Raw genomic sequence first — 27,789 nt, 5'->3', positions numbered from 1 at the left:
AGATTGTCACCTACCATATGACATCAGAAGATTGTCAGCTACCTCATGACATCAGAAGATTGTCACCTACCTCATGACATCAGAAGATTGTCAGCTACCTCATGACACCAGAAGATTGTCACCTACCATATGGCATCAGAAAATTTGACTCTTGCAAAATGACATTAGAAGATTTGTCACCTGCCTAATGACATTAGAAGATTTGCCACCTGCCAAATGACAGAAGATTTGCCACCTTCCTAATGACATCAGAAGATTGCTACCTAACTCATGACATCAGAATATTCGACACCTGCCAAATGACAGAAGATTTGACACCTTCCAAATGACATCAGAAGATTGTCAGCTACCTCATGACATCAGAAGATTTTCAGCTACCTCATGACATCAGAAGATTGTCACCTACCTCATAACATCAGAAGGATGTCACCTACCTCATGACATCAAAAGATTGTCAGCTACCTCATGGCATCAGAAGATTGTCAGCTACCTCATGACATCAGAAGATTGTCACCTACCTCATGACATCAGAAGATTGTCAGCTACCTCATGGCATCAGAAGATTGTCAGCTACCTCATGACATCAGAAGATTGTCACCTACCATATGACATCAGAAGATTGTCAGCTACCTCATGACATCAGAAGATTGTCACCTACCATATGACATCAGAAGATTGTCAGCTACCTCATGACATCAGAAGATTGTCACCTACCTCATGACATCAGAAGATTGTCACCTACCATATGACATCAGAAGATTGTCAGCTACCTCATGACATCAGAAGATTGTCACCTACCTCATGACATCAGAAGATTGTCAGCTACCTCATGACACCAGAAGATTGTCACCTACCATATGGCATCAGAAAATTTGACTCTTGCAAAATGACATTAGAAGATTTGTCACCTGCCTAATGACATTAGAAGATTTGCCACCTGCCAAATGACAGAAGATTTGCCACCTTCCTAATGACATCAGAAGATTGCTACCTAACTCATGACATCAGAATATTCGACACCTGCCAAATGACAGAAGATTTGACACCTTCCAAATGACATCAGAAGATTGTCAGCTACCTCATGACATCAGAAGATTTTCAGCTACCTCATGACATCAGAAGATTGTCACCTACCTCATAACATCAGAAGGATGTCACCTACCTCATGACATCAAAAGATTGTCAGCTACCTCATGGCATCAGAAGATTGTCAGCTACCTCATGGCATCAGAAGATTGTCAGCTACCTCATGACATCAGAAGATTGTCAGCTACCTCATGACATCAGAAGATTGTCACCTACCATACGACATCAGAAGATTGTCAGCTACCTCATGACATCAGAGGATTGTCACCTACCATATGATATCAGAAGATTGTCAGCTACCTCATGACATCAGAAGATTGTCACCTACCTCATGACATCAGAAGATTGTCAGCTACCTCATGACACCAGAAGATTGTCAGCTACATCATGACATCAGAAGATTGTCACCTACCTCATGACATCAGAAGATTGTCAGCTACCTCATGACATCAGAAGATTGTCACCTACCATATGGCATCAGAAAATTTGACACTTGCAAAATGACATTAGAAGATTTGTCACCTGCCAAATGACATTAGAAGATTTGCCACCTGCCAAATGACATCAGAAGATTTGCCACCTTCCTAATGACATCAGAAGATTGCTACCTAACTCATGACATCAGAAGATTCGACACCTGCCAAATGACATCAGAAGATTTGACACCTACCTTGTTACATGAAACAGAACATATATTTTAACCCAAATCTTTATTAACTATTTTCTGGCTCCAAATTATAAGCTTTAGGTAATAACAAACTTTGCAATTGACAACAAACATAAAGTATTTTTACAAATACGAAGACACAAAAAAAACAAAGCTTTGTATAAATGCTTAAATTTGGAACCAGAAAATAAAAATAAAAAACATTTTATTGTTTTAAAAAGCTTGACCAGTTTGTGTCAGCTTTCCACGTGTTTTGTGTTCTTTTTATGGGTTTTAGTAAATGTGTAACTTCTTCCGTACTGGGGTGGGGTCATAAAAGTGGGCAACGCTCCCCCCCTAAGTGGGCGGGGGTGGGGCCCGGGTGGGGTTCCTCCCCCTAAGTGGGCGGGGGTGGGGCACGGGTGGGGTGCCTCCCCCTAAGTGGGCGGGGGTGGGGCCCGGGTGGGGTGCCTCCCCCTCCTCTTAAGTGGGCGGGGGTGGGGTGCCTCCCCCCTCCATTAAAGTGGGCGGGGGTGGGGCCCGGTTGGGGTGCCTCCCCCCTCCCCTAAAGTGGGCGGGGGTGGGGCCCGGGTGTGGTGCCTCCCCCTCCCCTTAAGTGGGTGGTGGTGGGGTGCCTCCCCCCTCCCCTCCGGGTGGGGTGCCTCCCCCTCCCCTTAAGTGGGTGGGGGTGGGGTGCCTCCCTCCTCCCCTTAAGTGGGCGGGGGTGGGGCCCGGGTGGGGTGCCTCCCCCCTCCCCCTAAGTGGGCCAAGGTGGGGCCCGGGGGTGAGGTGCCTCCCCCCTCCCCCTAAGTGGGCGGGGGTGGGGCCCGGGGGTGGGGTGCCTCCCCCCTCCCCCTAAGTGGGCGGGGGTGGGGCCCGGGGGTGGGGTGCCTCCCCCCTCCCCCTAAGTGGGCGGGGGTGGGGCCCGGGGGTGGGGTGCCTCCCCCCTCCCCCTAAGTGGGCGGGGGTGGGGCCCGGGGGTGGGGTGCCTCCCCCCTCCCCCTAAGTGGGCGGGGGTGGGGCCCGGGGGTGGGGTGCCTCCCCCCTCCCCCTAAGTGGGCGGGGGTGGGGCCCGGGGGTGGGGTGCCTCCCCCCTCCCCCTAAGTGGGCGGGGGTGGGGCCCGGGGGTGGGGTGCCTCCCCCCTCCCCCTAAGTGGGCGGGGGTGGGGCCCGGGGGTGGGGTGCCTCCCCCCTCCCCCTAAGTGGGCGGGGGTGGGGCCCGGGGGTGGGGTGCCTCCCCCCACCCCCAAAGTGGGCGGGGGTGGGGCCCGGGGGTGGGGTGCCTCCCCCCTCCCCCAAAGTGGGCGGGGGTGGGGCCCGGGGGTGGGGTGCCTCCCCCCTCCCCCAAAGTGGGCGGGGGTGGGGCCCGGGGGTGGGGTGCCTCCCCCCTCCCCCAAAGTGGGCGGGGGTGGGGCCCGGGGGTGGGGTGCCTCCCCCCTCCCCCAAAGTGGGCGGGGGTGGGGCCCGGGGGTGGGGTGCCTCCCCCCTCCCCCAAAGTGGGCGGGGGTGGGGCCCGGGGGTGGGGTGCCTCCCCCCTCCCCCAAAGTGGGCGGGGGTGGGGCCCGGGGGTGGGGTGCCTCCCCCCTCCCTCAAAGTGGTCGGGGGTGGGGTGCCTCCCCCCTCCCCCAAAGTGGTCGGGGGTGGGGTGCCTCCCCCCTCCCCCAAAGTGGTCGGGGGTGGGGTGCCTCCCCCCTCCCCCAAAGTGGGCGGGGGTGGGGCCCGGGTGGGGTGCCTCCCCCTCCCCTTAAGTGGGTGGGGGTGGGGTGCCTCCCCCTCCCCTTAAGTGGGTGGGGGTGGGGTGCCTCCCCCTCCCCTTAAGTGGGTGGGGGTGGGGTGCCTCCCCCTCCCCTTAAGTGGGTGGGGGTGGGGTGCCTCCCCCTCCCCTTAAGTGGGTGGGGGTGGGGTGCCTCCCCCTCCCCTTAAGTGGGTGGGGGTGGGGTGCCTCCCCCTCCCCTTAAGTGGGTGGGGGTGGGGTGCCTCCCCCTCCCCTTAAGTGGGTGGGGGTGAGGTGCCTCCCCCTCCCCTTTAGTGGGTGGGGGTGGGGTGCCTCCCCCTCCCCTTTAGTGGGTGGGGGTGGGGTGCCTCCCCCTCCCCTTTAGTGGGTGGGGGTGGGGTGCCTCCCCCTCCCCTTAAGTGGGTGGGGGTGGGGTGCCTCCCCCTCCCCTTAAGTGGGTGGGGGTGGGGTGCCTCCCCCTCCCCTTAAGTGGGTGGGGGTGGGGTGCCTCCCCCTCCCCTTAAGTGGGTGGGGGTGGGGCCCGGGTGGGGTGCCTCCCCCCTCCCCCTAAGTGGGCGGGGGTGGGGCCCGGGGGTGGGGTGCCTCCCCCCCTCCCCCTAAGTGGGCGAGGGTGGGGCCCGGGGGTGGGGTGCCTCTCCCCCCTCCCCCTAAGTGGGCGGGGGTGGGGCCCGGGGGTGGGGTGCCTCTCCCCCCTCCCCCTAAGTGGGCGGGGGTGGGGCCCGGGGGTGGGGTGCCTCTCCCCCCTCCCCCTAAGTGGCCGGGGGTGGGGTGCCTCTCCCCCCTCCCCCTAAGTGGCCGGGGGTGGGGCCCGGGGGTGGGGTGCCTCTCCCCCCTCCCCCTAAGTGGGCGGGGGTGGGGCCCGGGGGTGGGGTGCCTCTCCCCCCTCCCTCTAAGTGGGCGGGGGTGGGGCCCGGGGGTGGGGTGCCTCTCCCCCCTCCCCCTAAGTGGGCGGGGGTGGGGCCCGGGGGTGGGGTGCCTCTCCCCCCTCCCCCTAAGTGGGCGGGGGTGGGGCCCGGGGGTGGGGTGCCTCTCCCCCCTCCCCCTATGTGGGCGGGGGTGGGGCCCGGGGGTGGGGTGCCTCTCCCCCCTCCCCCTAAGTTTGCGGGGTTGGGGCCCGGGGGTGGGGTGCCTCTCGCCCCTCCCCCTAAGTGGGCGGGGGTGGGGCCCGGGGGTGGGGTGCCTCTCGCCCCTCCCCCTAAGTGGGCGGGGGTGGGGCCCGGGGGTGGGGTGCCTCTCGCCCCTCCCCCTAAGTGGGCGGGGGTGGGGCCCGGGGGTGGGGTGCCTCTCGCCCCTCCCCCTAAGTGGGCGGGGGTGGGGCCCGGGGGTGGGGTGCCTCTCCCCCCTCCCCCTAAGTGGGCGGGGGTGGGGCCCGGGGGTGGGGTGCCTCTCCCCCTCCCCCTAAGTGGGCGGGGGTGGGGCCCGGGGGTGGGGTGCCTCCCCCCAAGTGGGCCCGGTCCGGGCGCGGATGGGCCGGTTTGAAGTAAAAGTTGGAAATGTTTTAGCAAATCAACTCAGAAGTTGATACGTTGATTTGACAAATGCAATAATAAAGTCACTACACTAGCATACACAATATGAAACTTAAATTTATAATGTCACCGTAACAACTGTGTTTGCCATTTTATAATTTTACTGCATTTTTACGGTGGTTATAAACATGGGCGAACAGTTGCAGTGAGTTGAAATGATCATCATGTTCTTCTCCCTTTTTACACCTAAATTATATTAACAAGATTTACTACACTTGATGGGGTTTTTTTTTCATGTTTTTATTTATATGTTTTTAGTATAACAGTAAATATATAATACATATTTATATATTCAAGTATTTTTCTTTGTATATCATGTTGTTTAATAAATCAACGCTATGTGTTTAAAATAAGACTGATGAATTCGACTCACAGCACAGCCGTGTTCATAAATTCATCAACTTAAAGCCCGGTGTCGTGAATAGTTTTAGAGACTTTAAAATAACAGGAAGAGTAAAAGATCACATTTTCAATCTACAGTAGCCGAACTATGTCATACATTAAAATGACTGAAACAACAAAGTAAAATGACGATGGCAGAGAATAATAGACTAGAATTAAATAGAATAACCGCATATGGCAACACCTTCCCTAGCTTTTAAGGCTTTACTCTAAAGCTATAAAAACAGGAACCTTTTATTATGTGTTTCTTCAACGGGTACCTGACTCGAATGTTGGGTACCTGACTCAAATGGTGGGTACCTGACTCCAATGTTGGGTACCTGACTCCAATGTTGGGTACCTGACTCAAAAGTTGGGTGCCTGACTTATCCACCAGCACTAAAACTGTTATTAAAGTTTTGTGTCTACAAACAAAAAGCTCACTTTATTATCTACTTAACTGACGAACTTGTTCAACATTTTTATCTCTATGTAACTTGCAGTAAACAGGCGCTGTCGAAAAGCACAGTTATAGTTATTGACTAGACAATGGTAGCTGTGTACAGCAGGGGTCCACATGGGCAGCGCGCCCTTTTGTCTCATAGATCGATAAAACACCGGCGCCCCCGAGCTGCCTGGGCATGTGGGCGCCGTGTGGAAGTGGGCCAGAGATTCGGACCTAGCCGACTCCTGCATCACGTGTCTGCCCACGGTGATCGACTTGGACAGGCCGTGGGGATGTGAGATGACGACACACAGGTTCCGGCAAGTTTCCCAAAAATCTTGAGGTATGGCCTTGTACGTGACCAGCATCGATTCTTGTTGGTCCTCCAATATCGCGCACAGCTCATGGTCGTGTGTCACACAGCTGAGGTGCACAATGTCCGTCTCCTCTGAGCAGAAGTCGATGCCCACACACTGGGCGGAGCTGAAGGGGGTGTTCGTGTCAAAGAAAAACTCACATAGGGCGTGGGTGGCTTCCTCTTCATTGAACACGACGTGCCGGCTGGTGATGATCCGTATAAAGCCGTACACGTTGTGTCGCTTCTTGTTGTGTGAGCACTGTGGTATCGTGCAGGGCATTAGCTCAGTCTGACCAGTGATCCAGGCGAACCCTGCATTAGATTAGACATCAAGAAAAAATTAACTCTAGTCTGACCAGGCGAACCCTGCATTAGATCAGACATCAAGAAAAAATTAACTCTAGTCTGACCAGTGATCCAGGCAAACCCTGCATTAGATTAGACGTTAAGAAAAAATTAACTCTAGTCTGACCAGTGATCCAGGCAAACCCTGCATTAGATTAGACATCAAGAAAAAATTAACTCTAGTCTGACCAGTGATCCAGGCAAACCCTGCATTAGATTAGACGTTAAGAAAAAATTAACTCTAGTCTGACCAGTGATCCAGGCAAACCCTGCATTAGATTAGACATCAAGAAAAAATTAACTCTAGTCTGACCAGTGATCCAGGCAAACCCTGCATTAGATTAGACATCAAGAAAAAATTAACTCTAGTCTGACCAGTGATCCAGGCAAACCCTGCATTAGATTAGACGTTAAGAAAAAATTAACTCTAGTCTGACCAGTGATCCAGGCAAACCCTGCATTAGATTAGACATCAAGAAAAAATTAACTCTAGTCTGACCAGGCGAACCCTACATTAGATTAGACATTAAGAAAAAATTAACTCTAGTCTGACCAGTGATCCAGGCGAACCCTACATTAGATCAGACATCAAGAAAAAAATTAACTCTAGTCTGACCAGGCGAACCCTACATTAGATCAGACATCAAGAAAAAAATTAACTCTAGTCTGACCAGGCGAACCCTACATTAGATCAGACATCAAGAAAAAAATTAACTCTAGTCTGACCAGGCGAACCCTGCATTAGATCAGACATCAAGAAAAAATTAACTGTAGTCTGACCAGTGATCCAGGCAAACCCTACATTAGATTAGACATCAAGAAAAAATTAACTCTAGAACAAGATTCGAATTAGTAATCTGCAATACAATTTTTAAAAATTAGATTTCAATCAGTGGCCTCACTATGTCACTTACTTTGTTCGGTTTGTAGTCCGGCCCAGTCCGGCCCAGAGTTTCTTCCAGGCATCTCTTCGGGTTAGGGTTAGGCACCGCCCCCCCCCCCCCCAAACGAAATGGAATTTATATAGAAAATATATACTTTTGACAGTGTCCGCCCCCCCCCCCCGGAAACTTCACATGCACACCCCCCCCCCCCCCGGTGAAAAAAGTCTGGAAGAAACACTGATCGTCCTGTATCTCCCCTACGAATATATTAATTTAACTTGATAAAACATTATTTGACAGTACATTTTACGATTTATCCAAGTTTGTTGTTACCCTTCCCCCCCCCTAAATAATGTCACCCAGAAAAAATCTCATCTTCGGTACGGCATTCTGACGCTACTAATTTAAATTAGTAACACATTGCCTATCTAGGATTGTGAGAAAAAAATGTAACGCCTATAAATGGTATGAAGATCTATGAAAAGCTCATCGATTAACCAAAGTTGGGATCTACTAGTTAACTCTAAACAATATGTTCCCAAACAGACCTACCACAGTTTTATTTCAGAACAAATAATTATTTTTAAACAAAACCTTCCTGTGCGATCAAGCTACACAACAAAGATAGCGTCGGACTGGCCCATAGACCTGAAGTACGATAGATGTTATATAAAGTGGGAGGAAGCAACACCCATGTTATATAAGATGGGAGGCAGCGACACCCAGATGTTATATAAGATGGGAGGCAGCAACACCCAGATGTTATATAAGGTGGGAGGCAGCAACACCGAGATGTTGTATAAGATGGGAGGCAGCAACAGCCAGATGTTATATAAGGTGGCAGGCACCAAAACCCAAATGTTTTTTTTTCGCCCTGATTATTGTGTCAAGAAGGTAAACTCATACACCGCATTATTGCACACGTCAGACAAGTATAGGCTGTTAAATACAATACAAGACATGATGTCATACGTGGGGTGAGTTCAAGTCTGTTCAACAAGAGAAAAGGGTAACAGGGGCACTGATGAATGCGATACCACCACGTTGAGTAAATTTAATCGATCCACCCTCCCCTCGGCAAGATACATAAATCTGATGTACGACTCATTGCCCCCCCCCTTCCCCACCGTTGAGATACAACCATCTGATCTATCGCAAATTGACCCTTCCCCCTCCCCCCACCCCACCCCACCCCAGCCCCCCCCCTCCCCCAAAGGATACAGCCGCCTGAAGTAGAGCAAATTGCACTCGGGAGGAACCCTCCCCTTGATTTATATTCGTAACTATTAATAAACAATTTCGTGCAACATTTGTTCATTCGTTTAGATTGATTAAGGTTTGTTCTAATAAAAATGTTGCCAGGGGAGGTAACTAAATAAATAATTTGATTATTATCCCCACGAGTTGAAATTCTTGACGGCATAATTATCACTCAAATTAAACTAAATTTACTTTTGTAATACTTAGTTTATATTTTTTTTTATTTTTTTTCATTTTTGTTAAATAGAATAGAATTGAGTACAAAAAAAGTGGTGCACCAAATGAATGTAAATATTTCGTGTATAATTAAAAAAGTTAATGCTTTATAAAGAAACTAAATTAAATTTCTAAATTTTTATTGCGCATCTAACTAAGTCACATTTTATATCAAAGTGCACTGTCTTCGAGTTTTGACCGACATGTAATGTTTGAAACAAATCAATCAGTTATAAGTTAAATACCGTAAAGTAATACTCTCGTAAATAAACCGGGAGTGATCTCCCCTAAACTTTCTCGAATATTCTTTTATATAACAACAGGGGATGGGAACTTGGGATAAAGACATGATTTTAAATCCATTTTAAATAAACTTTTTAAAATAGAATCAAATCTCGTAGAAAAAAGAATTGCACACTAAGTGAACGCCAAATAAAATGTGCATAATAGTGCGGTATATTATTAGTACTTTATGAATTTACATTAGTTTTTTGAAAAATCGTAAATAACGTAAATTGCTACTTCCGGAAATTACTCAAAATTTAACAGAAGGTAGAAAATTATTTCTTTTACTTACATGTGAAATTTCATTTATCTGTCTGAAATAGTACTCAACTTATAGGCTTTTGAAAAAAATTAATGTAGAATAAGTTCCATTTCCAGTTATCGGAAATCGCTCAAAAGTTGATACGGATCTACACTTTTGATATTATACTTATATATGAAATTTCATCAACCTAGTTGCAACGGTACTCATGTTACCGTGTTTACAGTCACACACAAACACACAGACATACGGACAAGATTGCAAAACTATGTTTTTCCTATTCAGGAAGGTGTAAAACGTCGAGATCTGCAAAAATCTCAAATTTTTTTTTTTGTGCACGATTATAAGACTTTCCCTATACTTCGTATATACGAGAAAGTAAAAAAAAAATTGATCAAGAGAATATGATCTTACACAAATACACACAAAATTGGTTCATCTAACTGAAATTTTACTTACATTATGTAGAATTTATAACTCAGAAATAGAGTAAAATACAACTTTCTGATATCGGAGGTCACTCTAAATTTGAGAGTTAATATAGTATACTAGTCGACCGCTAAAAATATTTGTTTAAAAATTTCAAAGATTTTATTATGGTGAAATACCATTACATCTAGCATTAATTTCAATGGCATTTCGCCCTACCAAATTTTGAAAGTTAAAACAAAAATATTTCTATATTGTTTTGTGTTACACAACCTAGCCAGCTAACTCTATTACTGTTAGTACAAGAAGATCAATGGTTATATTGACGATGTATATGTTAGTTTATGAAAGTTTCGGACTCCACAAAAGGTAGCTTTTTCAAAAAAGTCATGACGCTTGCACATTTTTTTACTTTTAGTACCCTAACTTAGATATACACAAATAAATCAATAAAACGTTTTAATTAAGAAGTTGGTTCTGGAGCCTACCCGCTTAAGAAGATACAGGCATATCTTTTTGAACGTTTGGTCCTCGCATGACGACTGAACCAATTTTAATCTTGAGTTTATGCCGAGGCATGCCAGTAGGGGTAAGACTGTTAGGAAATTCTTCGGAGAATGAAAGTTGATCTGCGGGGTCGTCTGTGACGATGGCGTCAACGCTGGTGAAAGTTACTTGGTCGGTTGGGATAAATTTTTAATACTGTACAAAGTAAAAAAAAAACCATTTAAATTATGTTGTAATAACAAGTTTCAAATTTCACTGAAAATAAAGTTCAAAAAATATTTTTCTTTCTTTAATAAAAGCATTATTATCAGTGTCTCCATTCACAGACCCAGACATAGCGTTTTTAAAGCGTCTTGTTAAATGCAACCCACGCAGTGTAACTCAATACAGTTTACTGAACTGTTCAAATACTCGGTAATAATAACATGACCGAGTCGTCCCTATTTATCACCCGTGTCTAGCACGAATTATTGATTGATATTGATGCAATCTTGAGGCTGCAGAAATAGACTGCGCAATAACTTGCGCATGCGTATTCATAAAAGCGAATGCATAATGTTTTGTAAAGATCGACCTGGGTCATTCAGTTCAAGGTATAGAGCTAGGGGCGAGAGCCTACAAATGAACAACTTCAGACTCAAATGTATTAACAGTAATACCCTACGATCTGTCGCTCTGTATTGTGTCAGAAACAGAAAACTAATGTGCATTCATTATTTTAATTTGAAAACTGGATCGTTATTCCAGCTGTTGTGACGACGTTGAAAGAGTTGCAGTCATTTGGGATTGCTAGGTTGCTCATGTGAGGCGCGTCAGTTTGTTGAGCTACATCTGTTGTACGCGTCATTTAGTTTCCTGTAGCGTTAAACAGAGTGAGACAACAAAAAACATGGCTTCTGTTCGTGTGTCTTTGGTGACTGTAGCTGTTAGGTTACTTCTATTGGCTGGTGAGTTGATTAAATATTCATTTGTTTTTTTTTGTTTTTTACAATATTACTGGACACATTTTCTTATTGAAGTTACGTTTTTGACCCATAAAGATGCGCTTACGATATGATTATGTTTAGCTAGAGATATAATTGAGTTTTGAGTATCATTAACAAAAATAAACAACTTCAAATATATCGATATGGCTAATAAAGCTTACATTATTTTATCATATTATTGTGATTATTTACGCTTTTAAATGTACAAACATACATATCTATATAGGCCTCTATCTCTTTGTCTTTCTCTCTCTCTCTCTCTCTCTCTCTCTCTCTCTCTCTATATATATATATATATATATATATATATATATATATATATATATATATATAATATATGTCGCTTCATAGAATCATACTGTTCTAACAATAGGGCCTGTAAGTCATGGTCTCTCTCGATTAAAATTCGAAATCTCGTTAGCCAGTGAAAAAACTACATTTTCGAACTTAAATAATTGTTAACATGATTTCAATGTTAACAAAATTATTGCAGCTATTTGTTTTTAGGCCTAGCGGAAGAAACTTTTGTTATTCTTTTGTTTTTCTTGTAGAAATATTTGCTGGGAAGTAGGAAACCGACAAGTTGGTGACCTACTTTTTTCTGTTTCTATTTGTACCCAAGACACATGGGACAGGTGAAGTAGAATTCCTCTGCTTCAAAGACCTGGGCATATAAAGGGATAATATGGTCAGCACTATACCCAGCCGCCGTTACTTTCATTAACTCGAATTAGGTAGGCCTACTCATCAGAAGTGGATGGGTTCAGGGACATTCTATTGACTTGAATCTGGAATCGAACTCGAAACTTTCGGGTTAGCAGTCTAGCTGTCTACCGCTAGCACAAGCTGTCCGGTGACCTACTTACAAGCCCTATGTGTCTGTACTAAAATAAAGAAAATACAAGGAATTTTTTTAAAAAAATATAATGAACCAATTAGTGTAAGAATAAAGAAATATTTTGTGTTGAACACATTTCTAATGATTTCAACCGAGAAAGTTAGAAGACTAAAATGTTCGATCTAAACCACGACATTGTTTACACACCATCAACTTATGTTTCTTCTGATGTAATCTAAAGGCTTTCTTGTTACCATGACAACGGTTGTTGTGAACACATTAACACGCCTGTAAAAGTAATCAAATACGACGTTAAACGTATAAGACAAACAACCACAAACGGGTTACAAAACACAAGACAAAATAAAACAAAGACTCGTTACAAAAAATATACTTAAAGTTTAATAGCGGTCTACACTATTTACATAGAGATAAACACCGGGTATTCGATATGAGTAACACAAAGGAAATCGATACTCTAAAATACAGTGACTAGTACACAGAACTAAACTGAATTAACTTGATAGCATGATAGTATTTTAGTATTGGCTTGTTCTACATAGCCACACCCCCTTTTATTCCCGTACAAAGTTTCAATGAATGACCACTGAAAACTAAGACATTTTTTTAGTAATGATTTCTTGTTGATTCTAACTAAGAAGGGATGAGAATATTCTTGGTTTTATATCAATTATTGTTCCATGAACAGGTGTTCTGCATGTGAGCCACTGTGCTAACTGCTCGCAGCCTATGGAGACGATGGTACAATGTTTCACAGACAACCACCTGACTTTACCTACCAACATGGACTCCCAGTCGCCCACCTCACTGTCGTACTTCAATGAACAGCTCTGTAAACAAACAGACGACGCGGCTAAAGCAATCAGCTGCTTCTTTCAGTTCACAATAGATTGTTCAGGTAGTTTAGCCCCTGATTTAGCGGGTTACCTCCCTTCACCAAACAAAACAAAAGAGCTGGTGACAATCATGTGCAGGAACTACTCACTGTTTGATCAAGTTTGCTACAATAATCAATCAGAAATAATTGCGACATGCACTGAGTCACAAGTGGAAAAAATAATGAAATTACCCAATATGGATTATGTGAACATAACGTGCAAGTCTATGGAAGCCAATTACGGCTGCATGAAGCCAGCTCTAGGATCGTGTGGATGTCAAACCTATAAGGTGACGGACGACGTCTTCAAGGGTCCAATGTGGCCAGATAAATGTCCTCGACCACAGTTTGCCAATGTTCAATGTGACCCAAAAAATCCGAAGCTATTCTTAGACTCCGGGTCACATATGGTGCCAAGTGCCATTCTGTTGATCTGTATAACCCTCATTAAGTTGCTGTTCTAGAGTTTCTTTTTATTTATACATCTTACTTCATCAAAGTTCGTAGCAATAATTTAAGCCTAGATTTAATAGCTTCTCCTCTTTTAAAAAATGTATAATATTATGTTTACATATATTTTATCCCTTACAAAGTTTCTGTTTTTAAATACATTATTATTTACGTTTTTTTCTTGCTCTCCACATCAGTTGTTATAGATGTAAATTACATTAAGATATTGTACCCTGATTGTTTCTAACAAAAATATGTATAAAATTATATTACAATGAGGTAGAATACTGTTGTAGAATTTATAATCCAAAAGAGGTACCCATTTAAAGTTATTTGTTATCTAACATTTTTTGTGTGTAAATATTTCAAACGCAAAGGACCTTGCTTTTTCCACTTGCAATATTGACTGATTATTATATAGTATCAATGCGTAGGCCTTATTTTACAAGTTGAGAATCAAACGTTATATAAATACCACTACATGTGCATTTGATATTGATGTATTTAAGTCAATAACATACTTTAATGTATTTGTGTTCAAAAGTGTTTTAATTTTAAACAATTTGTGTTATCTATACAACTGTTTTGTATATTTGCTTTAGCCTTTACTACATTGATTAATCTTTACACAATCTTTACATTCGCGCTTACGCCATCATCGTTTCACTTTCATGCCCAAGGCATAAGGGGCAGATGAAGTAAAGTTCATCGATTTCAGTGACCCCGGCATAATATAGTTTGGTCAACACTATGTCCATCCGCCTTAATTTTCCCTAACGTGAGTTAGGCACCCATCAGAGCTGGGGGGATCAGGGACGTTCTTTTAATTTGAACTCGTGTCCTTCGGCTTAGCAGTCTAGCGCGCTACATCTAGGCCACCTTGTCCCATGCTTATGTACTGTGACAAATTTGGCAACTCTTATGTTAGAATATTGTTTCGCTATTTCGCTGTTTCATGTGTTCCAAAAGAGATTTAGTATTTACTATATGATTCAACACAAAACGAATGGTGAAGAGGTCAATAAAACTAAAACTAAATCATAATATCTCTAGAACTAGTAGGTTGGTAGAGATGTGTACGTGCTGGTTAAGTGGGCCTATGTTCACTGAAAGTTTATTTTCGTAACCTCTGATTTTTTTTTCAACATGTCTTCAATGCGGGATCATTTCAATTTGTGGGGTCGTGACATTCAATAGGAACTACGCTTGAAATAATTTGAGTAGAATTTTGGTTCATTTCAGTTTGTGGGTGTCGGGGAATTCAATAGGTATTACGCTTGAAATTATTTCAGTAGAATTTTGGTTCATATTCATTCGCATGGTGCTGTTTTCAAAATTTGTAAAATTTGATCCAATTTTAATAAAAAGCTCACAGTTACATTTTGGTTTGTCAATAATTAGGTGTAGAAATGTTTGAATATGTATGTTTGAATTGTTAATGAATGGTGGGCATTTTAATAATCCGGTTGAGTATTGATTGAGCAGGATAGCTATTTCTGATTTCTATATCCATCTGAATTTCATTGGTGCTTATGTTTTGTTTTAAATCTTTTCTTTCTCTATAATATACGTTATCCTTTAAATCTGCCGATCATAGGTGAAGAATTAGAGTTCACCTGTTAGTAAGACCTCGGGATATTGAGGGATACTGTGGCCGGGCTACACAATAGAGCTGAGTAGAGTCAAGGAAGTCGGGATACTAACTCGAGACTTTTGAGTTAGTGATCGGGCACTCTAACACTCTTATCACGCAGTCCCATAGTTTATTTTATATTAAAGCACATTTTATATAGTACTGTAATTAATTATTTAAAAAGTGTCACGTCATGATGATATCACGCTAGATGTGACATTTTTTTTACCCACAGCCACGTCAACAACAAACATTTAGACTATGCACGTCATTGCATAGAATTCCCGAAAACGTGTATGGAAAATCCATTTGGGGAAATTTGGTGACACATACTTCTGTTGACTTGATCTTACAAATCAAATAGTGCCACGCCCAACCAGCAGAGATTCAAATATCAATAGACCGGTGCATGAAATCACGTGATCGTATAACGCCAACCGTCTTCACCTACTCTGTATTGACACGGCCTGGCTTAAAAAACAACGCTACAGATCTTTGGGCACAGGGCTTTACAGTACACTCTCTACCTGTATGTAACACATTTCATACATCATTTTGTAAACTTAGATTATAGCTGATATTTTGTCCAACATTCGTAATAAATCAATATAATTTATAACTGGGTTTTTATAGTTCAGTGAAAAGATTATTTATATTTAGTTTTGTCAAACTGTATTGATGGTATTGAGAATTCTGCATCTGTTGCAGATGGTGAAATACATTGTAAAAATTCAAGCACGTCTTCCTTACTTGTATTGATTTTGGCATACATGGCAACAGATATTTTAATGTATGCACATATTTATTTATGCATATATAATTGATTGAATAAACAGTGGTACAGTGGATGTGGGCCATTGTACGAGTCAAGCAATAGAGGGGCGAGTGTCAAGTAGCACACTTTTCACTGTCTGCACAAAATATACATATTATATTCTTTAAAAAGGCGTTAATCTGAACTATAGGAACCTACGTAGGGAAACGTTGCAAATCTCCAATACATCTATTATATACGTTATACATCTTCGGGTTTTATTAATTTACACGATTGAAAGCTACAACATAAACGGTATATTTCCCTCATATGCCTGAAGTTACAAACTATCGGCAACATTGCTAGTGACTCATGGTTTGACTAGAGACTGTCACCAGCTGTCGTTTAGTGAATTGTTATGGCTAGCTCTGAGTAATTGATAAGTGTACGCAGTACGACTGTGTGATGCTAATTAGTATGATGGTAGGATGCGAATATTGAACGTGATTAACCTCATAGTAGAAAGAAAATAGTGTGAGTGGCGGGTAATGATCGATTAAGCCTGGGTAAAATATTGGCCTGTGATCAATAATGATGTAGGCTGCAACAATTTGTGGTCTTATGATGTAGGATACAACAGTTTGTGGTCTAATGATGTATACCAGTTTGTGGTCTAATGATGTTCAAGTAGTCGACCATTTAGCTAACACTGTTATAGTTTACAGAAGATCTCGCAGACGTATATAGCTACAATTAAGAATACATCTAAAGAAACAAACCACAATATGTTTTGTTTTTAATTTCAAATAGCCATAAGCACAATACATAGTGTTTTATATGTGTAATCTGATTATAGACAAATAATCTAAAATATACACATAGATAAGTCATTTTATTTTTACGAATTAGTTTGCAATGTTTGTATTAGCTTGGCATTAAAAAAAGGAAAATTGTTTTGATCGTTAATTTGGTTATCTCATCTTGTCTTCAGTGACATGGCGTACAAGAGAACTTTAAAAACTTGTAGTGTTGTTACAAATGGCGTGCTTCTCCTGGTATGTTTATAAGTGTTTCATGACAATATAACATATCCATATAGCAGATAAGATACCTCAGTATCAATTTATCAGACAATATGACAAGATGGTTTAGTAAAGTTTTATAAGATATCTAAGACAAAATCTGATTAGAATATTTAAGAAAATGATTCAGACAAATTTCACAGACTAGATATGTAAAACCTAACCAAACTAACGTTAACTTTGCTTCGATTTATTTGGTAATTTTTATAAACTTATATCTTTTTTCCCTCCTTTTAAAGATGTTGGTAGTTTACTTTAATGTACAGGCTGGACAAGCCAAAGTAAGTTTGTTACAGTGTATGTTTTCTTTGTTAACTTAATAGAAGAGTAACTTGTAGTCAAATAAAATAAATTTCTTTATTATTTAACACACAGTTATGAATTAATACAAAATTACGCATTAGTTTGGGATTTTTGTTTTGTATATATATATATATATATATATATATATATATATATATATATATATATATATATATATATATATATATATATATATATATATATATATATATATATATATATATATATATATATATATATACTAGCCGTCCCGGCCAGGCCCTGCTCTGGCTTCTGTGAAAAACCTTTCTGTTAAAGACCATTACCTGTGTGTTTAGTAATCATCATAAACCCGGCGCTGCCCACCCAAACCACAACCAACCAAAACAACAAAACGCAAACATAACGCTAACACAATTACAAATACAAACGAAAACAAAAACCTAACAACAAACCCAACCACAACCACAAACACCAATACAAACACAAAGAAAAACCAAACAAAAAAGCAAACGAAAACAAAAACCTAACAACAAACCCAACCACAAACACCAATACCAACAAAATAAAAAAACAACGAAAAAGCAAACGAAAACAAACCAAATCCACACGCAAAACCAACCAAAAACACAAATACAAACCCAAAGAAAAAAACACAAACAAAAACGAAAAAAGAAAGAACAAAAACGAACCAAATCAAAACGCAACCACTAACGCAAACCCACCTAAACACAAAGAAAACACTAACGCGAACATAAACGCCCGGGGCGGAATCACCTGTTTTAGCTTAATGAACGACTATAGTACCCCAACTTATTCATAGTCTCTTGCACTCACTTAAATGAACAATTATAATACTCCAAGCTTATCCGTAAAATACCTACAACATTTGCCCTTGATCAATCCCCGCTAATTATGTAATTATTTTTTTTCCCAACACCAAAACAAAGTAATTAAAAAGTAAATTCTTTTCCACAAAATGCAATGGTTTTATAAAGGGAAGTAATTGTGTTTTCCTAATTTATCAAAGGGAAGTAAGTGCTATAGGACTAAATAAAGACATAATTAGAATTGTTGTAAAAGATGATATTTTTTTAAAACTCGTGTTTAATGAACATGCCGACAATTATTACTATAATTTGAAAAATGAAATTTATTTCCCAACACTTTCAATAGTAATTTTTTAACTCATAAATTTAGAGAAATGCGCACGATAATATTATAACACTTTAATCCATGCAAGACCAACGACAAACATATGCATTACATACAGAACTGAGCTTTATATATTAGATATAGATATATATATATATATATACATATATATATATATATATATATATATATATATATATATATATATATATATATATATATATATATATATATATATGATTTCTGCTATGTCGGTAACTAGAAGGTGGACACCACATTTGATCTGAGATCGATGTCAGTTGAACAAGCCTTGACTAGAGTCAGACAAACATTGCAGGCCTTTGAGACACGTGAGTAGAGTTTAGCTTCTTCAGCCCAAAGTTTGTCTGGCAGAACTGTTGTCACTGGTGGAATCTAATTCATGCATTAGTCGGTTGTCATTGAATTTTGTTAAGGTTTTACTTGTGTCGTTGTCATTGAATTTTGTTAAGGTTTAACTTTAACTGTCGTCATAAGTTTTGTTAAGGTTTGACTTTAGACGGTTGTCATTGTTTTTGTTAAGGTATTAATTGAGTCTGTTGTCATTGAGTTTTGTTAAGGCTTTACTTGTGTCGTTTTCATTGAGTTGTGTTAAGGTTTTACTTGTGTCGTTTTCATTGAGTTTTGTTAAGGTTTTACTTGTGTCGTTTTCATTGAGTTTTGTTAACCCTTTATTTACGGAATTAGGTTCCTAATGACATTTTATCTTAAACAATGTGTTATCATATTGCTTTTGGCACATTTAAAGGATATGTCGAAGGAAATTTTGTTTCATAAATTTTTAAGGGCCCAAACATATATTGGTACTTATAAGTACCGTCAGGAATGTGGGATATTTTTTCCAAAAATTAAAAATTTTTCACACATAAAACCAGCACAAAAGTATATTTTGAGTACGATTTTTACTGGATTTTCTAGCGGAACATATCTTAGACCTCAAAAACAGCAAAAGGTGCCTACATGTCATGCTCCCTCATTCTTATTCTTGCTACATTCTGGTCTGTCGTCTTTCTGGTGTGGCAACAGTTGCCGGTCTGAACCTGCTTTTTCTGGAGTCTTCCAATAGCCATTACAATGAGCCGCATAAACAAATATTTTGAAAACGGAATCCTAGTCATTCAGTACACTACTACTTGTAAAGCTAGTATAATTGTAGCCTACAAAAATGTTATGACAAGTCTACACTACACTACAGTGTAAAGTTCATAAATAGAAGTGAGCTCAATGTGTTTGGAATAGCCGTAGTGGTCTACTGTTTTGTGTTTACTGATTCAAAATTACAAAACGATCTATACTACATGCATATGTATGGACTATAACTAGTCTACATGTATACATTACATACACGCTAGCTATTGTAGGCAAGACAGTTTTTGCAACAAATATAACTTACAAATCTTACTTCTAGAACTAGACTTTGGTATACAAATAACGTATACTAAACCTAATAAACGAGCCTGCAACTGCCACCTCTAGTCTTGTTTTTCTTTCACTACTAGAAATCTGCAATTATTTACAATATTTCTGAGGAAAATCCTATGCTTACCTTCTTATGAATGCATTAATATATATTTTTTAATACATTTCGATGATTAATTATCAAAATAATATTTACGTCACTCCAAATCGAAAATCTGCAATTTCCAAGAAATCCTAAAAAAAACGTCCGTGTGCCCTGACGGTACTTATAAGTCCACTTGTAAACATCGATCTATTACAAAGACAATTTGATAAAAATTGTAAAACTAGAAGCTAAATACATTGACCTGACTATTAAGGATGCCAATAAAAAATATTCGGTGTTGAAAACTTGAAGAATAAGGTAAAATAAAGGGAAATCAGGAACACATGTGAGATATGTACAGAACGATTGTGAACTACCGATACAGGTAGAGATTGAAAGTGGCGCCACACCAGAAATTTTCAAAAAACATTGATCCCTCCACCTACCTGTGACTCAGGGGAGATTATACTATCAATTACATCAATAATTTTTTAAATTCGTCTTAAATTAAAAAATAGTACAGGCACTTAATTAAAGTGGTACTTATAAGTACCGTCAGTAGATAAAGGTTTTACTTGTGTCGTATTCATTGAGTTTTGTTAAGGTTTTACCTGTGTCGTTTTCATTAAGTTTTGTTAAGGTTTTACTTGTGTCGTTTTCATTGCCTTGAAGACACGAATGTGCACTCGTCCACACGTTAATATTTCAGTGAGTGAGCAGTCAGGTCCAGTGGATGTGACGTTTATCACAGGAACTGGCAAGAAGATTCAACCTGCAGTTTATGACCAACTGGACAAAAAAGGTTATAGGTAAGTTGATCAACATAAGAATTTATTCGCTTTACAATAGTGGTCACTAGTTGTTAACTTCAATTTAAATAAATCAAACAGAGATTACACAATGTTTGATTCTATCTTTAGTCCACATCGTTATACCAACTTTACTACCGTCAACTAACCCTTCTACCCATCTTGTTCTCTATACCCACAATTGCTCTATACATGGCAATATATAAATACCAGGGTTAACTTACACACGCACTATCCCCTGAGTTCTAAACCATTCTAACCTAACCTCCAAAAGACCACGAACAACAAAATATTATAAAAACAAAAATGCTCACATGTTTTTATAAATATTTTCTAGAGATATTTTGTTTTTTACATGATTATGCGATGATGATAAAATGCATTTGTTCTTTAGCCTGGTTTGGAAAAGAATAATACCAATTTGAATCGAAATTGATCATAAACTACTTTATATAACTTTTTTTAAAGTTAGTTTTTAAAGTTTTTCTATAAACTTCCACCCGTTAAAATAATACAAGTTTTAAAATTATGTAAAGGTATATATGTAAAGATGCGTATAATCACAAGTGATGTGAATGGCTACTTGCAGAGTCAAATGGAACATGAAAGAAGGCAGTGTGATTGTATCTGTAGAGGGAAATAAAAGAACAAAGACGGATCTTTAAAACGTTTAATATTATCATGTTAACTATCTTCATTTTATGATTTGTGTATATGTCTTTGCCAAGTTTTATGATTATGTACTAATTGTTGGTTATTAAATTATCATAATTGCTAAGATACATGGAGTGAATAAAAAAATGTATTGTGTTTGTAAATTGCGTTTTTTTTTAAATTTTAGCTGTTGCGCGTGTCACAATTTTACCCAGCAGATTTAGTAAACATCTGTCAAATGGAAAAATAGAAAAATAAAATAATAAGACAAGTAAGCATTGCGTTGAATGTACGCTATTGTGAAGTAGTAGAGCTATCGATTTTGAACTAGAAAGTCTACATTTGAATGTCCAAATTTTAGTGCAAAGAGCGGATCTTAGAAAACTCTGCACTTGTGAGTATTTGTCTGAAATTCGGGAAAACATCTGTGGTGTTGGAAATACAAACGATTCCTTCAATTTCCGTGGTGAAAAACAATTAAACCGACTCAGCACTAGAAATTGTCAAGTATGGTGCTTTTTGCTTTATTATTTTCTACCTTAGCGTTTTGGCCAGTTAATCTTTAAATACAAAAGAAATATATTTTAAAAACAATATATAACGGACTTTTAAAAGCATATCTTACAGTGACTTCCCCTTGATAATTTATCTGTCTTATTAGCAAAACAAACAAGTAAAGGAGCAACTGCAAACTAGACTTCCATTTACATCAGGTTTTAAGGGAAACAATCATTTATATAAAACGATTGTTAGCTTAAATTTGCAGTTGCTTCCCTTTAGTTGTTGAGGTCACAGAATGCATCGCCAGTCGTATAGTTTTAGACGCATGACGTGTTTTCTAAATATCAAGAATACAGGCCCAATGTCATGCGCAACCGTGTCCCTATTGTAAGGCGCTCTTAAACAAAAACGTAGGCGCCATTGTGCTCACGGGGAAGCCCGGGATGCCCCAGTATGCACCTGATTTAATTTAGTGAACGTTCATAGTAGCTTTTGGATCCATAATGTAATGCATTCTTCATAACGAACGTAGACGCCATAGCGCTCAGGTGTGAGAACAATACGCCAAATAACAACCCGCCTGGGGGAGGGGGGAAATTTAAGCGCGCCTGAATCGGTATAGTGAGTGATTATAGTAGCCTATTATATACATTGTGTATCGCATTTTGTAAAATGAACGAGGGTACCATAGTGCTCACGGGAAAAACCCGGGGAGCTACACTAGACCTTGCCAGCGCGAAACAAATTCGAATTATTTTTTAGCAGAAATCTCCCAATGGGATTTTCTTAATATTTCTTCAAAGTTGAATTACAATCTGATGAAATGTGAAGTAATGCTTAAACAACACAACTCATACATTCGTTTATTGGGCGCGGAATCTTCCACACTACCGCCCAAACATGAGGTAGAACACACATCGGCGACCGATCAAGTGTTAGAGACACGTCCCTTGGCGTACATGGAGCCATGGTGCTTCTTCGGTGGTTTTATTTCTTGTAATTCTACTGATATCGTGCATAGAATGATTTTGTAAGAAGAAATATCATTAAAAACACTTTTCAATAATGCTTTTTAAAATAGGCCTTTATTCTACGACATCATAAGCTTAATGAACAATATAATGATATTAAACAACTTTATTAAACAACTAATTCTGGGCCCCCCTATATATAAATAAATAAATAAATAAATAAATAAAAAAAAAATAAATAAATAAATATATATGTATCTATAATAATAGTTTCGCTGTCTCTCTATCTATCTATCTATCTATCTGTCTGACAAGAACGCTCTAGAGAAAAGACAAGCAATTTAAAAACATGCATAGTAATTCGAAAAACGAAGTATGACGTCGACACATTTAGCGCACAGAGTAGAAAATAATCTCACAGTAATATAATGACGTCATTGATTCTGGCGTAAATATTGAATAAAGAGGAAATGTTGTCTAATCTAAGTGGTTTGCGTGAAGAGTTTCTTGCATACAATTCTTCGGGTAGGGGCGAAGCCCCACCCCCCGCGTAAGAACGTCTGAGCCCCTCCCCCTCCCCAACTCAAAAGAAATTTCTTCATCGATACTCTATAATAAAATTACCGCCTAATTAATGTGTCTAATCTAAAAAGTGGTTTTCTTGCAATGGGACGGTAGACATGATTTTTTTTGGGGGGGGTGGGGGGGTGGAGGGGTTGGGGGGGGAGTGTGTGTGGGGGGGTGGTGTGTGTGGGTGGGGGGGTGTGTGGGGGGGTGGGTTGGTTTCAGTGTTTCTTTCAGACTTTTTCCTCCCCGGAGAGGGGTGGGGGTACTTGAAATTTTCGGGGGCGGGGGTAGAATTTTCTGGGAGGGGGCGGACACTGGAAAAAGTATATAATTATATTTCGTTCAATGGGACGGTAGACATGTTTTTTTTGGGGGTGGGGGGTGGTGGAGGGGTGGGGGTGGGGGGGTGGTGTGTGGGGGGGGGTGGGGGGTGGGGGGTGGGTTGGTTTAAGTGTTTCTTTCAGACTTTTTCCTCCCCGGAGAGGGGTGGGGGTACTTGAAATTTTTGGGGGCGGGGATAGAATTTTCTGGGAGGGGGCGGACACTGGAAAAAGTATATAATTATATTTCGTTGAATGGGACGGTAAACATGTTTTTTTTTGGGGGGGGGGGGGGGGGGTGGGGGGTGGGGGGCGGTGTGTGGAGGGGGTGAGGGGTGGGGGGGGTGGGGGTGGTGTGTGGGGGTGGTTGTGGTGTGTGGGGGGGTGGGTTGGTTTTAGTTTAGAGAAAAGAGACAGCACTATCAGCCTAGCGCCCGTTGTACCCTTCCTCAACGGGCCATTTTTCTCGTCTATAATAATAGTTTCGCTGTCTGTCAAGAACGCTCTGTCTGACAAGAACGCTCTAGAGAAAACACAAGCAAAATAAAAACATGCACAGTAATTCGAAAAACGAAATATGACGTCGACACATTTAGCGTAGAGTAGAACATAATCTCAAACCAGAGAGTGCACACAGTAATATGATTATCGCGTAAACATTGAAAAAAAGGAAATGTTGTCTAATCTAAATGGTTTGCGTGAAGAGTTTCTTGCATACAATTCTTCGGGTAGGGGCGAAGCCCCACCCCCCGCGTAAGAACGTCTGAGCCCCCCCCCCCCCCTCCCCAACTCAAAAGAAATTTCCTCATCGATACTCTATAATAAAATTACAGCCTAATTAATGTGTCTAATCTAAAAAGTGGTTTTCTTGCAATGGGAAGGTAGACATGTTTTTTTTTGGGGGGGTTGGGGGGGGGAGGGGTGGAGGGGTGGGGGGGTGGTGTGTAGGGGTGGGGGGTGGTGTGTGGGGGGGTGGGTTGGTTTCAGTGTTTCTTTCAGACTTTTTCCTCCCCGGAGAGGGGTGGGGGTACTTGAAATTTTCGGGGGCGGGGGTAGAATATTCTGGGAGGGGGCGGACACTGGAAAAAGTATATAATTATATTTCGTTGAATGGGACGGTAGACATGTTTTTTTTGGGGGGGTGGGGGGGTGGGGGGGCGGTGTGTGGAGGGGGTGGTGTGTGGGGGTGAGGGGTTGGGGTGGGGGTGGTGTGTGGTGGGGGGTGGGGGTGGTGTGTGGGGGTGGGGGGTGGGGTGGGGGTGGTGTGTGGGGCGTGGGTTGGTTTTAGTTTAGAGAAAAGAGACAGCACTATCAGCCTAGCGCCCGTTGTACCCTTCCTCAACGGGCCATTTATCTAGTATATATATATGTATGTATGTATGTATATATATATATATATATATATATATATATATATATATATATATATATATATATATATATATATATATATATATATATATATATACAAACACAGAATACAAACATTGGATAGTCATTTCAGGCCCAATCGGGTATTGAAAAAAAATGTTTTTTTTTTCAATTTAAACAAATTTCATGTCAAGTCTGTGAGTACATTAGTCTGTTTTGATTTTTTTTTTTAGATTTAGAACTAGTTTATTTTATATGTTTGCTGTGATACGGTTTACACTTAGTCGGTCAAAAGAATATTAAGCGTGAAAGCTTTGTATGTGTATTGGTTTCTCGTGTTATGTTTATTTTTATGTTTTTATGTTTTATTGTATATGTATTTTTTGTTTTAAATAAATTTTCTTTTTTATGCTATGTCAATCTTTAGTATGTATTTTTTTTTAAAAATAATAATGATAAGAAGTAATTGCTTTTTAATTTGTTTAGTACAAATATATTAAAAGGAGCTTATGAGATCCCATTTTAAAAAAGGGAAATAAGTCATGGAAACGTTTTGAACGTTTGTCTTTCACACTATAGCTCAGGCATATATATATTTTTTATGCAACAGCATGAGTTAGCTACTGTATAACATCATTACTGTAGTAGATATGTTTGTTATTTACAAAAGCTTTTACCGTCAAGTCAAAAATGCAAGAAAATTTATTTTCTTTAACTGTAAAAAATGTACTATGGTCGGCTATGGGCCCCTAAATGGCGTGCCCCCCCCCCCCCCCTCCGCATTGCGGGGTCTGGCGGCACTGTAGTTCCGCCCCTGTAAACAAACATGATCAGCAAATTAATATATTTATAGATTTAACATTTCAATTCTTTATTTTGAAGATTGATGAAGTAGACTATCAATATTTACCCTCTTGATGGCTGATACTTTGATGATTTAACTTTATGCTTACACTTCAGTCTTTTTGTGGCAAAATATAAAATATACTTCTACAAAACTGTTTTTGCATATTACATTAGATAAATACATAGTTTTTTGCTCTATAACAATGTATGTGTTTAAATTATCCTTCAAACATAATACCTTCTATGTTGTAGCAACTCACTGATTTATTAGAATTTAAGAAAAGACAAAAATTAATACAAAATTGTGGATTAAAATCCATAACAGATAATGATATACCTTGCTATCATAAATGCTCTAAGAAATGGATTATGCCTACAGAAAACTGAGGATAAAACTAGTCACAGTTTGTATAAGCTATAGAGACTGATTTATATTCCTTTTTAATAAATATCACTTATAGTCCAGAAATCTGTATAGTCAGTTACTCATAGTCATGAGGAACGATTTACACATACCTTGGCATGAATATCTCATCAATTATTAAATTAAAGCCAACCCCTAATTAATGCAATCCTTCATAGTAGTAGCATTTTGGTTAAGTTATAGACACATCCGAAATGTTTAGTCTGTAACTTACATACTTTAATTATAAAATAGCTTATGGAGAGTAGAGCAATCGAATGAAAACAATCATACTAGCCGTTACGGCCAGACACTGCAAAACCTATCTGTAAAAGACCATGAATTGTGTCATTATTAAGCAGCACATTCGCGGCATTGCTCGGGTTTAAGAATATATTACTTTTTGAATTAACTGTAAACACAAAAAACCAAAGAAATAAAAAAAAAACGCAAACATAACACAAACGGAAACACAAACCCAAACACAAACGAAATCTCAACAAACCCAACTTATTCATAGCCTTTTGCTCTCACGTAAACGAACTTAGGTGCCATAGCTAAAACGGTAAGGTCCAAGGCACTAAATAGCACCCTGTAAGGGCGCCGGAGGTCGCCCGATTCGATTCAGTTAAAGACTATAGTAGCCTTTCTTATCCATAGTCTATCGCACTGCTTAAAACGAAAGTATGCACCAGGGGGGCAAATCGAATCCTGATTCAATTTGTTGAAGGACGGAAAAATAGAAATTAACGTAGAGGACATTTAGAAGATATCTTCTAAAAAATATTTAGTAAACAGTACGTTCAGTGTATAAAATAAATAAAAGGCAGTATTTAAAATATCTGTTTTACTTTCACATTTCACTTGATCAATCATTATTTTTTCCCTACACCAAAACACAGTAAAAAAAATAATTCCCCCACCCTTGTAATGTTTTTTTTTACTTGTGTTTTACCTAAATTATCAAGAGACGTAATAAGTTCTAAAGGACTAAAAGTAAATAATTTTCAGCAACAATATAAATTTTGTGAAGGGTGATGCATTTTCTTTAACTGTGTTTAATGCCGCCATTTAACACATTTAGTTAGAAAAAATGAAAATTGTTTTATAACACCTTCCATATTAAATTTTAAAACATAAATTTAGACAATGAGCACTTTAGATATATCACGCAATTAAGTCTATTTTTTTTCTTATAATTCCTTTGTAATCATGGGTCCGTCCGCTTTCCGCTGCATACAGAAATCCCCGAAAGCTGTGCTGCTAGACCTCCGATCTAAAAAAATGAATAGCCGGCCTACTAAACTGTGAAACTACAATAAAAATTTTAAATTACCAATTTAATCTTCTTACATCCG

The 27,789-nt window shown here is 40.3% G+C and overlaps 2 protein-coding genes across 3 annotated transcripts in view; both read left to right on the top strand.

Annotated features, from left to right (window-relative positions):
* The first annotated feature begins 10,982 nt into the window (after positions 1 to 10,982).
* LOC131940926 (uncharacterized) lies at positions 10,983 to 14,906 on the top strand. Its single transcript, XM_059299847.1, has 2 exons — positions 10,983 to 11,315; positions 12,902 to 14,906. Exons 1-2 carry the CDS (start codon positions 11,258 to 11,260, stop codon positions 13,552 to 13,554), a joined length of 711 nt encoding a protein of 236 aa, XP_059155830.1. The 5' UTR covers positions 10,983 to 11,257; the 3' UTR covers positions 13,555 to 14,906.
* A 526-nt stretch (positions 14,907 to 15,432) lies between these two features.
* Positions 15,433 to 27,789, top strand: part of LOC131940928 (uncharacterized) — a 31,963-nt gene continuing 19,606 nt past the window's right edge. Inside the window, exons 1-6 of one of the 2 annotated variants that reach the window (XM_059299849.1) lie at positions 15,436 to 15,702; positions 16,919 to 16,982; positions 17,249 to 17,290; positions 18,709 to 18,796; positions 20,699 to 20,798; positions 21,388 to 21,600. In XM_059299849.1, coding sequence (XP_059155832.1) covers positions 16,923 to 16,982; positions 17,249 to 17,290; positions 18,709 to 18,796; positions 20,699 to 20,798; positions 21,388 to 21,463 — 366 coding nt within the window. In that variant the 5' untranslated portion in view covers positions 15,436 to 15,702; positions 16,919 to 16,922 and the 3' untranslated portion in view covers positions 21,464 to 21,600. Of the gene's footprint in view, positions 15,703 to 16,918; positions 16,983 to 17,248; positions 17,291 to 18,708; positions 18,797 to 20,698; positions 20,799 to 21,387; positions 21,601 to 27,789 lie in introns of those variants that run through there. The other variant, XM_059299850.1, reaches the window with a different exon arrangement.

This window comes from Physella acuta, unplaced genomic scaffold, assembly GCF_028476545.2.
Source record: "Physella acuta isolate Inbredline_101_S28 unplaced genomic scaffold, ASM2847654v3 ptg000335l, whole genome shotgun sequence".
NCBI lineage: Eukaryota > Metazoa > Mollusca > Gastropoda > Physidae > Physella > Physella acuta.
The sequence above is the reverse complement of the archived record's forward strand: the minus strand, read 5'-3'. Positions and strand labels throughout refer to the sequence as shown.

Bases quoted from the DNA above. Each gene is read 5' to 3' on its own strand.
- LOC131940926 (XM_059299847.1), top strand. From the start codon at position 11,258: ATGGCTTCTGTTCGTGTGTCTTTGGTGACTGTAGCTGTTAGGTTACTT. The intron at 11,316-12,901 runs GTGAGTTGATTA...TTCCATGAACAG, and splicing joins TAGGTTACTTCTATTGGCTG to GTGTTCTGCATGTGAGCCAC.